At 39.5% G+C, this 16228-nt stretch overlaps 2 protein-coding genes across 8 annotated transcripts in view; one reads left to right on the top strand and one right to left on the bottom strand.

Annotated features, from left to right (window-relative positions):
* LOC126922578 (uncharacterized) overlaps positions 1–16228 on the top strand; it is a 107327-nt gene that overhangs the window by 90370 nt on the left and 729 nt on the right. For both annotated transcript variants that reach the window (XM_050735318.1, XM_050735319.1), the window contains 2 exons: positions 3862–4025; positions 4900–5056. In XM_050735318.1, coding sequence (XP_050591275.1) covers positions 3862–4025; positions 4900–5056 — 321 coding nt within the window. The remainder of the gene's footprint in view (positions 1–3861; positions 4026–4899; positions 5057–16228) is intronic.
* Positions 1–16228, bottom strand: part of LOC126922588 (basement membrane-specific heparan sulfate proteoglycan core protein-like) — a 249332-nt gene that overhangs the window by 46323 nt on the left and 186781 nt on the right. For 2 of the 6 annotated variants that reach the window (XR_007712846.1, XR_007712843.1), the window contains exon 10: positions 7908–15745. The exons of the other annotated variants lie outside the window; for them this stretch is intronic. The gene's annotated coding sequence lies outside the window, so the exon portion shown is untranslated. The remainder of the gene's footprint in view (positions 1–7907; positions 15746–16228) is intronic. 6 annotated transcript variants of the gene reach the window in all.

Genomic DNA, 16228 nt, shown 5'->3' on the forward strand with positions numbered 1-16228 from the left:
CCAATTTTCGAAATGGTGAACGTTTTGAAATAGAACATTTATATCTATATTTATACCTATTGATTATATTAATTATAAAACAATACTCGTTACCTTTTTTCGCACTTTTCAAATAATTTTTTAATAAAGCATCGCACGATTTATATTTCCTCTTATCTATATCTATGAAATAATGTAATAAAATTTACTATAAAAAAATTGGAACCCTGTGCAGTATAGTTACATAGTAATAGTTTGATAAATTTTCCAAATGTTGGTCTATTTTCCACCCTTAACTATGCGACGGTATTAATGGAGTTTGATGTATTTTCCTGATGCGAAGAGGGATGTCGTGCCACCTTTATACACTGCTGGCCCGTTAAAAAATCATCCGATAGACGCTTCTTATTCCTTCAACAAGATCCAGTCGACATCAATCACTTAAAGATAAGTGCGCTTCTTCGCTGGCTTTGACGGCCGGGATCTGTCGTCGATTCTTCTTGCAGCGTCTTTCTAGACGCTTCATAATTCTTTCCAAGTTCCATCATTTCATGCCCGAGACGCGAGATTTCTCGATCTTTTTCTTTATTGCTTCCAACTCTCGACTGAAATTCATCCCCGTCGCATCGACTTCGAATCGATGCGATGGTTAAAATTTAAGAGCAGCGGAAAAACAAGCATCCCTTTCTCAACTGATTGTGAGATATCTCCGTGAAAATCGATTAAAGTGCTTTTAAACAAGATTGCACGCCAAGTATTACAGCGACGAGAGAGATAACTGCGAATCAACGGATGTACATTGATGATTGGTAAATTGAAACTTTTAAAGATAGCAGAACTTAATGTGTATCTAGATAGAAGAAGCGTAATTGAAGTGTGTTTGAACTAAAAACTAGTAGAATTTTATAGTTTGTAGAAAATTGTGAAATTTACTTTACAATATACTTCAGCGATATAACGCTACCAGAATTTTTCAATATTTTGATTAAGTCTGCGGGAATAATCGGCAATTGATTTAGATGAACGATATTCTTCGATTCGTTGATGGAACTAAGCGGCAGATGTTCAAAGATTGAAAATATTTCCGAAAGAGTACAATAAAATGGTAGAAACGCATTTAGAAGATATCGTGTCTCCACTTTATGTCGAAATAAGTAGACCGACAATTTTCTAGAAACTATGAATTCTACTCCAGATAATAATCCTCGAATTCAAAATGGAACGCCTGTTGTGTCCAGGATTTATTAAAATTGAGCGATAAAACTACGGACCTTTTTCGCGAAATAAAACGAAGTAAAAATCAGAGGCGCATATAGACTTCATCTGAAATTCTCAAAAACGGAAGACGTTAGCGCAAAAGCAAAGAGAGATTACATTCTAAAGAACGCCAAGTTGTCTATCTATGTCCATGAAGGATGGCAACCAAGGACGTCGAATAATAATTAAACATCAAGATAGGAGGACAATTATCATCGAAGTTAACAGCGAACGAGAATTGAAGAAAGCAGGATAGGCGATGGAAAAACAGGCTGCCGCGGCCGTGTAATAACGCCGTAACGGAATATTTCGCCGAGGAGAAATGCAGTTCCCCGAGGATTAATTCAAGTCTAATAGGATTATCCTTAATCCCAGTAGTCGTGGAAAACCTCCTCCGGTTCTCGCCAGTCTTTTTCCTCGTCACCTGCCGTGACCGTAACCGTGCTTGCACGGCTACTGGAGGATAGGAACGTGGCGTTAAACGAGTCTTAGTCATCGGCTCTCTGCCATCACTTTCGCGCTGAATAATGTATGCTTGTCCCGACATTATCATACATACATCATGGGAAAGGTATCCCTTGCGAGACACGCGCTACCGCTCCCATTGTTTTTCCCTTTCGTCTCGTAATGAATTATTAGGCCGCGTCGTTGCCCTTACATGAGACGGTTCTCTTGTTTCTTCGCACTTCAAAGTCCAATTTCCGGGCTGAAGATCCGGCTACCCGAAGCGAACGACGAACGGAGCCCTTCTCTTCTCCATCTTATCCATCCATCCACGCTCTTCTTCTTCGTTGTCTTCTTATTTTCCCACTGGCAGAGTAGAAATAGGTCGCGTTTTAATATAGCGAGCCTTAAGTCTCGAATTGTAATTGTGATCTCTTTGCCACCGACTTGGTGCATTCAAAGGGATTTTCAGGTTACCCCGTGGTGATTCTTTTGCCTCTTAGACTGTCCTTGAGCGTGTTCTTTCTCAAGGGTCCAAGAAATCTTTGCAGTCTATAAATTCAACTGGATTTTTTCTTCTGCTGGTTGACGGAGTTGTCAAATCGATCTTTTCACGAGGTTGGCGTGGTTCGATTTAATGCGGGAATTGGGGCGAACGGAACACGCCGTCGCACGGGCTAGAGAAGAACACGCTGTTTCACGGTGGCACGCATATTAAACGACCACTTGTGCCGACCCTCTAAATTAAAATGTACAAACTTGACAGTACATACGTCCTGCAGGAAAGAAAAACCGTGTTACGCTGCCGGTCTTTCTCGCCGCTGGAACGCTTTGCTTTGTAAAGCTGCGCACCGTCTTGTATGCACGGCTCAAGGGGCAAAGCTAACGTTCTCATTAATTAAAATTATCGCGCAACACTCGTCGGTTAACCTCAATGGCGCGTATTAAAGCGGTCCATTAGCGGGAAAATCTTTTAATACGTACACTATGCTCCATTCGATGGGATAATAAATATTAAAGTAGGATTATACCAATTAATATAATAATAAATAAATCGATTTAATCCGATGCTGTTAATAAATAATGTTGCCTATAGATCGATAAGCGACAATTAATCGAAGATTAATTAAAGTCTAATGAACCTGACTTCGATAAATAAAAGCGAGAAATTATTAGCAGTAGTAGTTCTTAGTTTTCTATTTTTCATTTGGTGACATCGTTCCGTAAATCTTGACTTCGTCGTGCTGCACGGTTTTTAATGAATCTACTTTTTCAGCCGGGAAGGCATAAAACACGTTCCGTTCTTTTTGCCGCAAGTTTCTCCCTCGGTGTAATTACTTTCTTCTCGGATCTCCAGCCCATAAGCTGTTTAACATTGTTTTAAACGCATGGCGCGCGGCTATCTTTATTCAAACGAACGTGCATACCTAGCACGGCATTTTTAAATACACGGCACATTAATCGGAATATACGAAACTGGCCAAGTCTCCGTAATAAAACCCTGAAAAGAATGAACGACCCGAAAAATTATTCCATTCACTAGAAAATTGTATATATTTATAAATGAGTCATTTAGATGCCAACGTGATCATCAATTTCTCAATTTTGTTACAACAATATACGATCAGAAATTAAACGATCGTTCTTAACGAAGTTGGTCATATTGGTTTCTATTATAACTACATTATAGCTATAATAAGTAAATTTAACACGATAAATAAATACACTGTCGTTCTTTGGTATTTGCACGCCTGGCATAATTTGATAAAAAGCTTCACATTTTTGCATTATTGTGTTCTTCGTATAATCGTATACTTATTCATAATATAAGAAGTTCTTCTACTATAAATTCATAACCGAGATCAAACGTAATTCTTCATTTATGACGTATAACATCACGTATATACATTTTTAGAATGTGACTAAATACACACATGAATTAATTATATCAGGATATTATTCTTTCAATACAAACTATTGTTTTCATCAATATTCGTTAACTGTATATTGCCTAAAATTATATTATATTAGAGAATTTAATTTTATATAATTACAACAATCGAGGAAAGAAACGTGTAAATACCGTGTGCTCAAAGTCCACACAACTATATCTAGAACATACTAAATTTTTACTGGAAGATGTTGCCTGCCGTATGATATTTGTCCATACATGGTTTACAGGTTACGAGAGCACGGCACCAGTGGCTGCCATAATGGGTCCACGGGAGCAGAGGGTGCCATCGGGGTCGACGATCACCTTGAGATGCGTCATATTGTCCCCGTATCAGACGCGGCCCATCAGGGGCGTGCAATGGCTCCGGGATAACAAACTCCTAACATTCCAGGTAATACAGCCTCGTGTCTTCTCGTGAGACAGACTCTAATGAAATTTTTTACACCGGATCCTCTTTCGACATCGACCCCTTGCACACCCTCTCTCACGAGAATCTCTCGTCTCGAACGAAAGAAATACGATCGTAAATCATCTGGGTGACGGCGGACGCGACTTGAACGGCTACGAACTTCAAGCCCTTCCTCGGCTTACGAGATTTTTGTTTACACGCGTCGAATTTTCTTCTCCAGAGAAATTGAATGGGGAAGAATCGGAAGGAGATTAAAAACACGATTGGAAAAACATACTGAATTTTTACAGCGAATCACAGCAGCTGAAACGCAGTTTTTTTTACAATGAAATTCGTGAGTGTTTGTTGTTTGTGGAATCGCGTCGGATCGAAGTAATTACAACGAACGTTTAAATCGGTTCATAGCGGAATGAAAAATGCGATCGAGACCGCGATAGGCGAACTGCTGAAAATTTATCCGTGGAAGCTATGCGCAATTCATCTCGGCAGATTTATTACGAAATTACAAACTGTGAACGTTTGGCGAGAGGGGCGAGAGGCCGAGAGAACGAGGGGCTGGCCGGAGATTTATTTAATTTTCCGCACTCGCGATATATTTCGATCGTAATATTCGCACGGTCAACAACCGGCGAACACCGTTCGTGGGATAATGTGTGCTTTCGAGATAAATCGCTATTAATCGTAAATATGTAGGTGGTAATTCGCAAATTCATTGGTGTAATCAAGTAACCGTTGTTCCATCAGATGCCACGATAAAATAAAAAGAGAGAAAAGAAAAGTAAAGAAAGATACGTCGCGCGCGATTTTCCTAGCGCGTCGTGCACCGAATTTCACGTTGCATTTCCTGTGTTTGCAGGCTGCGCGAGGGGGAATAAACGTGGAGACTGAAAGAGGCGCGGCTCGAACAGTCTCGGAATTGACTCTGGCAGCGGTCACGCCGCACGACGTCGGAAAATATTCGTGCAGACCAACAGAGGGACGAACCGACACTGTAATGCTGATCGTCGAACCAGGTTAGCATTGAGTTTCCTCTTAAAAGCCTCGAATTTTATACTACACACCGAACGATACTTTTCCACGTATTTCTCTTTTCCTTTTGCTGCCTGAAATCCTTCGTCTCTGTATTCCAATCATTTAACATCTTTTATTTTCAATACGACACCGACTAAAACACAGTTTAATGACGCAACCCGTATCGCTTTGTGGCTGGCGGAAAAATACGATCAAAGTATCGTACAAACGTCTCCGCGTAATGGTGGACGTTCAGTGCAAATTACCGCCATAAAAGCAAACTCTAAATTGTCGTTCCACCGCGATCAAACCGCGGAACAAGAGCCTTCCTCCATGAAGCTCATCGGCCGGAGCGTTACGAGCAGCGGACGCGGCTATTTGTATTCGATTCGCCGTAACGTCTTCGTACACGCCACATCTACGCGACCATAGAGAAAGCACACCATGCAAAGAAAGGAAAAGATAGAACAAGGAAATGGTATCGATGGAAATGAGAAAGAAGAGGTGGAAAGGGTTGAAGGACAAGACTAGGTATCCTCATGATCTAAAGTCGTGCCTTAGGATTACTCGAAACACTTTAAAGTTTTAAGGAGGCGGCGGTATTTCACGGGGCGACTATTTGTCTAGCTCAGCCTCCCTTGGTTCGCCACGGACGTCGTTTCGGCTCCGCAAAGAAAGAGGGAAAATCCCGAGGTAAAACGTGCATGTACCCGCGTCGCGTTGGTGAGAAATAGAGAAGGAAAGGGTGGCACGAGCGGTCGAGATCTTACTGGAAAGAGGAAAAGGAAAAGAGAAAAGGGGATAGGAAGGAGAGGATATAGGTGGAGAGGTTTGGTGAAAAGGAGAACTGGAAGAGAGCAGAGGAGTGGCGTAAGCACACTTGCATACGGAATTCACAGGCAGTAGTCTCTATTATCGTGAATTTTCCTTCGGAAGTTATTGCGAGAAAACGGCGGGCCGCGCTACGTCGCATTTTTCCCGAACAACCGACGCCCACCGCCCACTCACCCTCGTCGTACGCGTACATATACATACGTATATAGCAGCAGACCAACTATTCCTTTTCTTCTGTCCCGTAAACGGGGCGACGAGACGCGCCGTAAATCACAACTTCGCCGACTCGTTTCGTAGTTTCACAGATTGCGAATTTACGCGGTTTATAGGCAACGTTCCAGCAGACGTTCCCCTCCATCTTCCTCGTCGCGGATTGTACCGATTTCACGAAGCTGCGAGACAGTGTCCTCGGTGTTAGGCTTTTGTTTGTGCTTCGTTCGTAACTCGAATTGCTTCACAAGTTTTACGCTTTTCTGTGAAATATGCCGGGGCGAAACAATTATCGATAATTTGAAGGCATGCAAAATTTCTTACTGCACTATTAGCTATTTCTTACTGCACTTACTAGCTATTCGAATTAAACCGTTTGAATTAAAAAGAAAGGTATACTATAAATTGAAAAGTAGAGGAAAGATGTTAAAAAGATGTATCCCTTTCACATTTATCTTGGAATTTCTTATTATGTATAGAGTTTCACTACAAAAATAACTTTATGGAAAGATCATTTGTCTTTTAAGAGTTGAAGATGAATCGCACATCTGAGTAACAAAAATGAAATAATTGCCAAAAAGTACAGTTATCTAGTCTGGCGCTTGAATTATTCGTATATAAAAGCAGGCTCTTGAAATTCATTTTATATTATGTTTTATTTCGATCCATATTGTACTTCAGAAACAGAAATTTTTAATTTTCTACTTTAATCTACCTCTAACCGTAAATAGGTTAACAATGATTCTTTTACATCTTCTCGAACTTCAAAAAGCTCTTAACAGCAGAAAAGCACAATTAGGTAGGAAATGGTCGAAATATGCAGCAAGATTGGTTAAAAAATGTATGAACGCAATATGAAAAAGTCCCAAATTGATCGATCAGTTTCCATATAAAATACTTGTTTCGCTACTGAATGAAAAACGAACGAGAAGCGTCGTTCATTACCACAGCCCGTGCAACGTTTCGTGCTTTTATAATCGATGTTGTAGAGATATCGATCGCGTTGATAAATCAGAGTTTCAGTGATTCGCCGCACGGTTTTCCCAATTGCGAATTCACACCAGTTTATGGGTTCGAGTAGCTGCTTTCGAGAAGAATTACCGCCCGATTGGAATTAAACGCTAGCGTCACTGCGCTTTGGAGATGATTTTTACGAGCTTACTCCGACGCAAAAATATTCTCATAAATATCGCCATGAATGCCGCGTAAATTATGCATCTCGATGAAACAGCATTCGAGATCGAAGCGTAGTGAAATTGTAAACAATTTACGCAGAGTGAGAAGAAAATGATCGTTGCCAATTAAAAGATCATCTAACTGTCAAAAGGTATCACGAAAGAAAATCAGTTTGCCCTATCGTTAAGCTGTTTATCATTTAATGCATTTATCAAAAATTGAAAGATGTAAAAATGTACAGAAGATATATATGAAATGTATAAAATATCAAAAGTGCAATACTCGTTATGATATTTGATGCGTGAAGCATGTCTCACGTAGATTCCACATTTTTAGTTATGTTCATAAAAATATAAATTTGTATAAATATCTACGGTCTAGCTATCATGGATGAAATTTCATGCCCATGTACCCTGTTTTAATTTGAAAATCAATGAAGTTACACAAATCTGACCAAGTGTTTCATGATCATTCGATATTATTAAAAAAAAAACCAGTTACCATTTGCAATGATCGCAAATAACACCACGGTGATGTTATTGCAGGACAATAATGTTCGAACAAAATGACCAAAAAATTCACTCACGATAGCCGTTAAAGATCAATTCATTGATATAATCGCAATTGACTTACCTTTGAAACAACACGAAGCACAATTCCTTGTGATACTCCAATCAGAACACCAATGAGTCGTTTTATTATTCTTCATGGCGCCACGTTCGAACTTCGATAAGTTTGATGACAGACTGACAAGGTTTCACTGGTGCGTAAGCGTTCGAATAATAACAGTAGAGATTCTCCACATAATTGCTGCACATCGGTCGAAAAGTACAATGTACGCAGGTACAACTTTCCTCATAATATTTTAGATGTGTCAGATAACACGGCATAACGTGGAAAATCCTGTGAAAGCGTTGTCCAGGATCATAAATCAGAAGTTCGGCGAGTTGTTGTACATTTTGCAGATTACGAATTTACGCGTTTCATCGTGAATTCAGAGTCGTTTCCATTCGCTGGCCGGGATTAAAGGCGCTCGTCAAAACCAGTTTTACGAGTACACACGGTATGTTCTCGTATTCCATGAACGTCAAAAATATGCGGCGCTCATCGATCGGCGTAATTAACTGCACGGCGAGCAAGTTAACTTAAACAAGGAACGAGAGTCGGGGTTCGATTTTATTAATCGAGCCGCGTGGTCGAACGAAATCGGCACGGCGTGATTAATTAATCTGCCAGTGGCCGTTAAAGGAACGAAGAGAAAAATGACTTTCCGCTTGGCTTTCTAACGTACGTCGATCGTCGAAAACCAGCTCCGTTAATTTTTCACGCGACCAGCATAATTCGTTGTGACAATCTCGCCCGGGGATCCGACGAATTTTCAAATAGTATCCACGAGCCGATGCAAACAGTTGTTCTCGCGAATCTATCGCCACTTGTCCGGTTTGTTCTATCGAAGATGGGGTTATTTGAATCATCCGAGCTTCCGCATGTTCAAATTTATACTTCAATTTCGCATAGAATACTCAAGTTTGTTGCATATTATGAGACGAATAAAGACTATTAGTCGTTAATATAATAACGAAAGAATGAGAAAATATCGTGTACCTTAAGATCAGCCAGAAAAGATATCAAAAAACGAGAGGATGAGTTGAATAATTCCATGACAAGGCTATTGTTTCAACGTATAACAGAAGAGATATAGCGAAATGATACTACACGAACAGCTACACTTTCGAGAATCAATTAACTCGTTGCATTGTTTAGCTTCGTCGAAATATGCTATAGATTTGAATGACACCATTGCACCGTGTCGGAGAAGTTGAAACGCGCGAGTGGAATTATCGTCGTCCGAACTTCCATCGATACAACCACAGGACGCAAGAAACGTCATTTGGCTGATTCGTCGAATGCGGCGCGAGATTTAACGACTTTTCCGAAAGCGAACGAGCAAAAACCGGTGGACTACAGTGCCAGTCCGCGGCACAAAGTCGGCTTTTTGCTAGAGAAAGACCGGCTTACTGTCTGGGCTAATTCTTATGCGATCGTAAATAACCTGGCGCATATATCAAAACTTACAGCGACTACCCATCCCAAGTAGCTCGCAATCGTCGCCACCGCTTCTGCATCTTGCAACAATCCTGTCTTATCCCTTTCTTCTCCCTTTCTTCTCCCTGTTCTTCCACGTTCTCTGCACGTTCGTCAATCTTGCATCCCGCTCTTCCTATCGTTTTCTCTATCCTCGTTCCTTGCAGTCGTCTTCATCTGTTCCTGGTTTCATCCCGAGTCGGAGCCAAGCCACATTCTCTTCCGTTCGGTGACAGAAGCTGCCAGAAGCACTTCCAACGGCCAGATTAAAGATACAATCCCGCGATTCTATTAATTAAGAAAGTTAATTACGGCGGAATTCAATTTTCCTAATTGCACATCACCATGAGTCCTCTCACTCTGCCACTCGTCTCGAGACCCTATCCTCGATATCTTCATACCGTCTCGCTCCGAAGGGCACTCTAACCGTTTCAACCTAAAGTTTTCACCGTCTTTCCACTTTCAGTTCTGCTCAGTTTCTTCCCCTGTCCCCCTTCCTTTCGTTATCTTCCAATTCGACGACTTATTCCACCTTTTCAGTACCTTTCACTCGAACTATCTCGCTTCTATCCTTGTTTTGCAGCGGATTTTCGATGTCTAGGAGCCACCGAATTTCCGCGTTTCTTCCCGGCTAATCTTCTGGAATCTTCGTTCTGAACCGCTCCGCCGCGTCTTTGAAGTTTTGCCTTCCGCGAGAAGAGATTTTAATATTTGGCTCGTATTCAGAGCGCACTATTAAGGACGACGATGAGCTTTTAGCACTGTTGTGTTCGGATTACGAGTTGAATAGTTTGCCCAGGAAAAATTTGGCTAACGACTAGCCGGCGCTAATAACACGGAAACTGTAGTTAAAAGCTACGCCCACGCTTTAACGACGTGTCGTCTAAGAATTCTCTTTCTTGCTGCCGTAATGGCAAATGGGAAACTTCTTTCGTCTTAGATTAGTATTTAAAGCGACCAAAGTGCATATGAAAGAGACGCATAGAACGAGTCTCGAATGTTTAAGAATACAATAGCGCAATAGCGCACAATCATAATTACTAATACTATGCTAATACTATCGAGTTAACCGGTACAATTTCTGAATACAATTATCCAATTCTATTCTTGAGTTTAATTTGCACGGAGTTAAGTGCTTTCCTTGCTTCAAGCGGTCTGAAGTGAAGAAAGTTACAAAATACAATAGAACATTTGTTAAAATATGTGGATGATGCGTATCTATAGTCGTTGAGTTATGTTCTTCAGTTCGTCTTCGAGTCGAGTGGCCTTCTTTCTGCACTTCATATTTCAAAATCATTCATACTATACTCAGTCACATTTTTATCTGCCACTGAAACTGTCTCGTAGTAAGCAAACCTCTTCGTCTTATCCGGAGATGGAACAATAAAACTACCCACATTATTAAACGCAATCAAAATATTCATAGACAATCATATTCGTATTCAATAGCAGGGACAATAACACTGCAGTAGTCCGCTATTAATCTCCAAGTCACCAAGTACAAGAGTATCATCATTGACCTTAATAAGATTCACAGTCGAGGACGGTTTAAGGCTAACGGTGGGCCTTGTGAATCAACCTTTAAGAGCGCCACTGATCTGGTTCACCGAGGTTGGCGGATAACCTTATTGGGTCACTGCTAGTGGTAATGGTTCGTATAAATCAGCCATAAGTGCTCCGCTAAGCTAGCCTACTGAGCTTACCAAAGAACTGTAGATCACCGGGACGTATCTATCAGACGCTACGAATTAAATATAGAATGCAGTGATTAAAGAAAATTATTAAGGCCAGCTGGGGCAATTTGTGGTGTTCGAACGATCCCCAGAGAGAGGAAAGCTTTATCGTTGCGAATTATCGTGCAACCATTACGCCGTTAATTGGTCCGCGATTTTACTCATTGTTTTGCCGGATGTACACCAAGCTAAACCGTGTCGTTTCATCGTTTCGTTATCGACGTGTATCAACGATATTAATTACCATTCTTTTTCAAACGATAATAACACTGGATGCAACAATCGTCGGTAATATTCTTTTTCCTGACGAAATCGAAACTTTTTTCTCTCAATCATCACGGTTTGCCGGTGTTGCATGTCTGAGTGGCTCTAAGAGCCGATTGTAGCTTCAACTTTTACTCGACGAAATCGATTCGTTAATGTGAAAGTCTATCTGTTGTCATGGAGATAGAAAAGGAGAGAGAGAAAAAGAGAAGTTGGCGTTACGACTACCATGGAATGATCTATAAGCACGAAAAGTTACAAAAGTGCCTCTCCAACTGGCATAGCTTTCCTGAAGGAACTCTTGAAAATTGTCCTGTATCCTACGCGTTTCAAAAGTCGATCCTTCTTCGAGTGCTACTCGTCGTACTTTGGAAATGTTTCGGCAGTCATTAAACCGATCGATATTCGAACATTCACGTACATCTTCATGATGGTATGTATGAGCGAAAAAGTATACAGAAACCAGCTGTGGTTGTTACCTAACATTTTCTCGCCACGTATCGTTCGAAAAGCGCTTGCGTCGCTTGACTGTATCGTTTTTAATCGCGAATGGAATTACAAAAGAATAGTATTTCATTATGGCAGTCATGAAAAAATCTCGAGCACGTTAATTGTCGCGTTCAGATATTTCGTCCAATTCGGTGAATTAAATTCGTTTCGTTGGTTCGCGGTAATTTCGACATTTCCAACATATAAAAACGTTGATAGACCGAATAAAATCTTTCAGCCAAATCGAAAATTTGAAATGATCTTGCAGCCGCCCTTCGTGCAGTCAACCATGTTGTACGCTCTTTTTCAATAACACAAGGACAAGAATGGATTCTCCTGCTTCAATTCCCCCAGAAAATTTAATAATATCGCAGGAAGACGAGCTTGGGACCGAGTGAGGGACGACGAGAAAAAGAAAAGGCAAGGGATGAAATTTGGAGCCGTATAAACGGTAGCTCAGGGAGTCGTTAGGTATTAAACTTCCTACTAACTTTAGCGCCATGTTGCCTATGTGCACCAGGTACATACATATACATATATATATATATATATAGATATATCTATATATTTAAAAATCTCGAAAGCGCTCGTGAATTTTCGGCTAGAGACGACATATTGGTGCACCGGGATCTCTACGGGCAGAGAATAATGTTAGAACTTATTATAGGTGTGACTTTGTGTCTTACTTCATAAGTCACTCGCAATTTTGACCATATTGCTTTTACTATCAAAAGAGGACTCGTAGCCTCAAATGAAATACATAGTAGATGATGAAGATATTTGAATACTTACGTTATGTCTATCGTATGTATATGATACATATTGAAATTTCATTAGCATTGTAATGCGACTCCCCTATCATGATTATACCATAGAATATTAAGATAAGTAAACTAAGATGATAAACTACTCGACTATTATGGAAAAGCTTGAAACAAATGCAAAAATGTACACAGGATATTTAAAGCAAATGTATCTTGCACAGACGTCATAAAAGTATTATAAATAAGCAATTAAATACTGAATTATGTTAAATAATCAAGTACTTAAACGTATCATCCATTGTATTAATACTTCTAAATATTCAATGGGTATATGCTTCTAATAAATGTTCTGTGACTTCTACATTCATCTTCAGCTTGCAAATTTTTCCAACTGAATCAGGACAGTCGTGTCTCATTACACTGCCAATGAAATTTCAGAATGCTTCATATAATGCACACGATATACACATAAAGGTATTCGATCATAAGTGCTCCATTTTCACAGTTTATGTTTCTTTCAACGTGTTTGATACAAATGTTCTTATTCGTTCAACAACAGATTATCCAAGAGATTGATTGTAATATTCGAACAGTATTTTGAAATTTGAACAAAACATAAACCAACTGCCACGAATTTCAACGGCGAATATTCGGAGCCCTGTCAGACCAGAGATCATCGATTAATGCCAAGCAACCGAAAATCCATCGATAGCCTGCCACTCTAATTAAACGCTTAATTGGCCGTGCCCTATTCGGGTAGCCAATTAACTATCCTTGATACCCATCCTCGACAAAGGACGAGAACGGATCGTCCGCTGATGTCCGGAATCCGTCGTGATCTTCTGGCCACGAGGCGCCGAGTAGAGCAGACTACTCGAATGCCGGGGAAATTGTGTAAACCGCAGGCTGTAGGCTGTAGTACGCCGGACGTTCCATCGACCGTGAACCAAATCGCGTTGACAAAGATTTATATCTTCCCTCTTTATCTCTGAACCGTCTCTTATTTGCATTGATCAAGGAATTTCAATTACTACTATTGTCTAAGATTTACTGACCCTGGGTCATCGTAATTTCCAACAGCTCGTGTATCGTAGTCGGTTGAAAAGCTTTCTGGAAAAAGGGCTCGTCGAATAAAATGGTGAATTAAGTAAATTGCGTTAGAAATTTTCTATTATTAGCTTAATTTTTTTTAATATCAGCTGTCTTCAGATTGGTAAGCTTATAATGTCTTATACGTACTTACGAAATAAACAGGAATTTTATAATAATTCAATATACTAGATACCTATACAGGATGTACAATAATAATTTATGACTATAAAATTATTTGTAAATAACCCGATATATGTGCAAATGTTCAGAGGAGAATTGAATGGCTTACACTTAATTATTATTTAATTATTTATGCAATTATTTGGCAGAAATCCAATGAGGGTTAAAAACGCTTTTTCAAATGCAATATATTAACATAATTTAACGAGCAACCCGTTATTTCCTGTAAAAGATTATGAAGTTATTTAATCGATTGTTTTCTTGTGCCGTGTTTTCATACACATAAAGGTAGTCAATTAGAAATTAGGATCAGATGTATATTTATGATAAATGTCATATTGTAAAAGAAGAATGAAAATTAATAGAGAAATTAGCATGGAATCATAGAATATAAATTCCATTGTGAAACAATATCTGAAGAACTGTATATTTTGATAGGACTGTCAAATATTTTAAAATCATGTTATTCGGTATCAGAAGCGCTCGTCTGTAGACAGAATCAACCATCCCATCAGTGATATGAATTTCATGCGGTTATCTAATAGTAAATGGCCTCATGTTGTATATACAGGCATGTTATGCGACTTTAGGAATTAATACCGATAGTATGCGATCAATCGCGATCGATCTTGGCGAAGGAATTGCTGTCTCTCCAATAATCTAACAATTACAGTACTGAAAATCACCTGACAGATTGATCGAGACATTCCTTCGATAACGTTCCGTTTGAATAACTCTAAAAGCTAATAATTGACTTCAAAGTTCCAAAAATAACATTCTGGAAAAATAGAAATTTCTACAAGTATTTAATCGCCAGAAAATATGAGAGCAATCGCCACAGAAACCGATGAATTTTCGCCACGAACGAATCAGTGGTAGGAAGCCAAAAAACCAATTTCGGTAAAGGAAAAGTGGAAGGAAAATTTATTAGTTTCGAATGTACACGGTCGAATGTAAGCTCATAAAGTGCTTCTATCTATTTTTGCCACTGGAGCATCAGACTTGTGCAATTGTAGAAAGAAACATTAAACAGAGTACCTGTTGGCGATTCCTCAAAACAAAAAAAGAAATAAAAAAGATCAAGATTTTGATCTTGGTCGATATTGGTAGTCGCAAAGAACCATCAAGTCGAAAGCGCGCCAACAATGCATGTCTCAAGAAGCCAACAGCCATAATCGAAACCTTTACGTCGTACAAACGGCTCTAACTTCCTTAGCGAACTCTAGTAGCTCGACTAAATTCCATCATGAAATTTTCAACAATTTAAAAAATTCCCAATTTCGAACATCTTTCATACTCGTTCAACTACAGCTTTTGACCGAAAATGTTAGCGTTGTGCTTCGCTTCACTCGAAGCGTATAAATCAAATTTCCATCTTTCAGAGAAAATAAATTTTCGAATTTTATTACCCGGTCAATTAATTAAATAATTATCTCTATTTAATTTTGGGATCAAGTACATGTTTCTTATCCGTGAGAGCTTCGTCTGATAAACGTTCTACTTCATTTATTAATTTTTCAGCTTGACAGTTTCTTCTTCGATTTTCTGGTTAAATCTTACGTCGGGGGATGAGGTTTGAAGGGTCGGTTATCCATTCACGACAATTTAATATTAGGGCATTAAACCACGAGAATCTTGCACGCACGTGGAGCTCGACGCCTTATGTAATAGATTTTGGCAACGTCAAGCGATGTTCTTGTAAGCACAGCTGAGTACGCGTACACGTGCCCGACGCCATCTGCTCGTGGCATGTTCTTTGCATTCACGTATGGGACGTGTAATATCTTTATTACGTATTACAGCTCCTGGAACCCCTACTGCTTCTCAAAATTCAACCTCATCCTGGCAAACGTGTTCGGTCCTCCTGTTGACGCGTTAAGAATAATTGATGTTAGAATTTATCATCTTTCAAGATATCGCTGTTACTTTGTATTATAAATTAAGATTCCCATCGTTCATTTAGCCATCTATTTTCTGTTTATAATTCTCAAGAGCCAAAATTCATACAGTTCACTCAAATAATATTTCAATACACTACAAATATTTCGCATAGGATTAATGAATATATGAAAATCGCGAACGAGAGTAATCGTGATAAAAGCTCGCAATGTAACCATCTAATCGGACGTTGGATGCACACAATTGCTTGTGAAAATCACGATTACGTTCGAATAATTATATGTTATGATCCTACTTAAGAGTAAAAAGTGTCCGATTGGTGGCTAAAGAGCGTGGTAATTAATAAAGACGTTAGCTCACTAGTGCAGCCCGGTGACGTAGAAAAAACCAATAATCCGATAGTCTACGCGAGACATTGATTTACGAGTGGCCAGTTTCATTACTCTTT

The sequence above is a fragment of the Bombus affinis genome, chromosome 12, assembly GCF_024516045.1.
Source record: "Bombus affinis isolate iyBomAffi1 chromosome 12, iyBomAffi1.2, whole genome shotgun sequence".
Lineage (NCBI taxonomy): Eukaryota > Metazoa > Arthropoda > Insecta > Hymenoptera > Apidae > Bombus > Bombus affinis.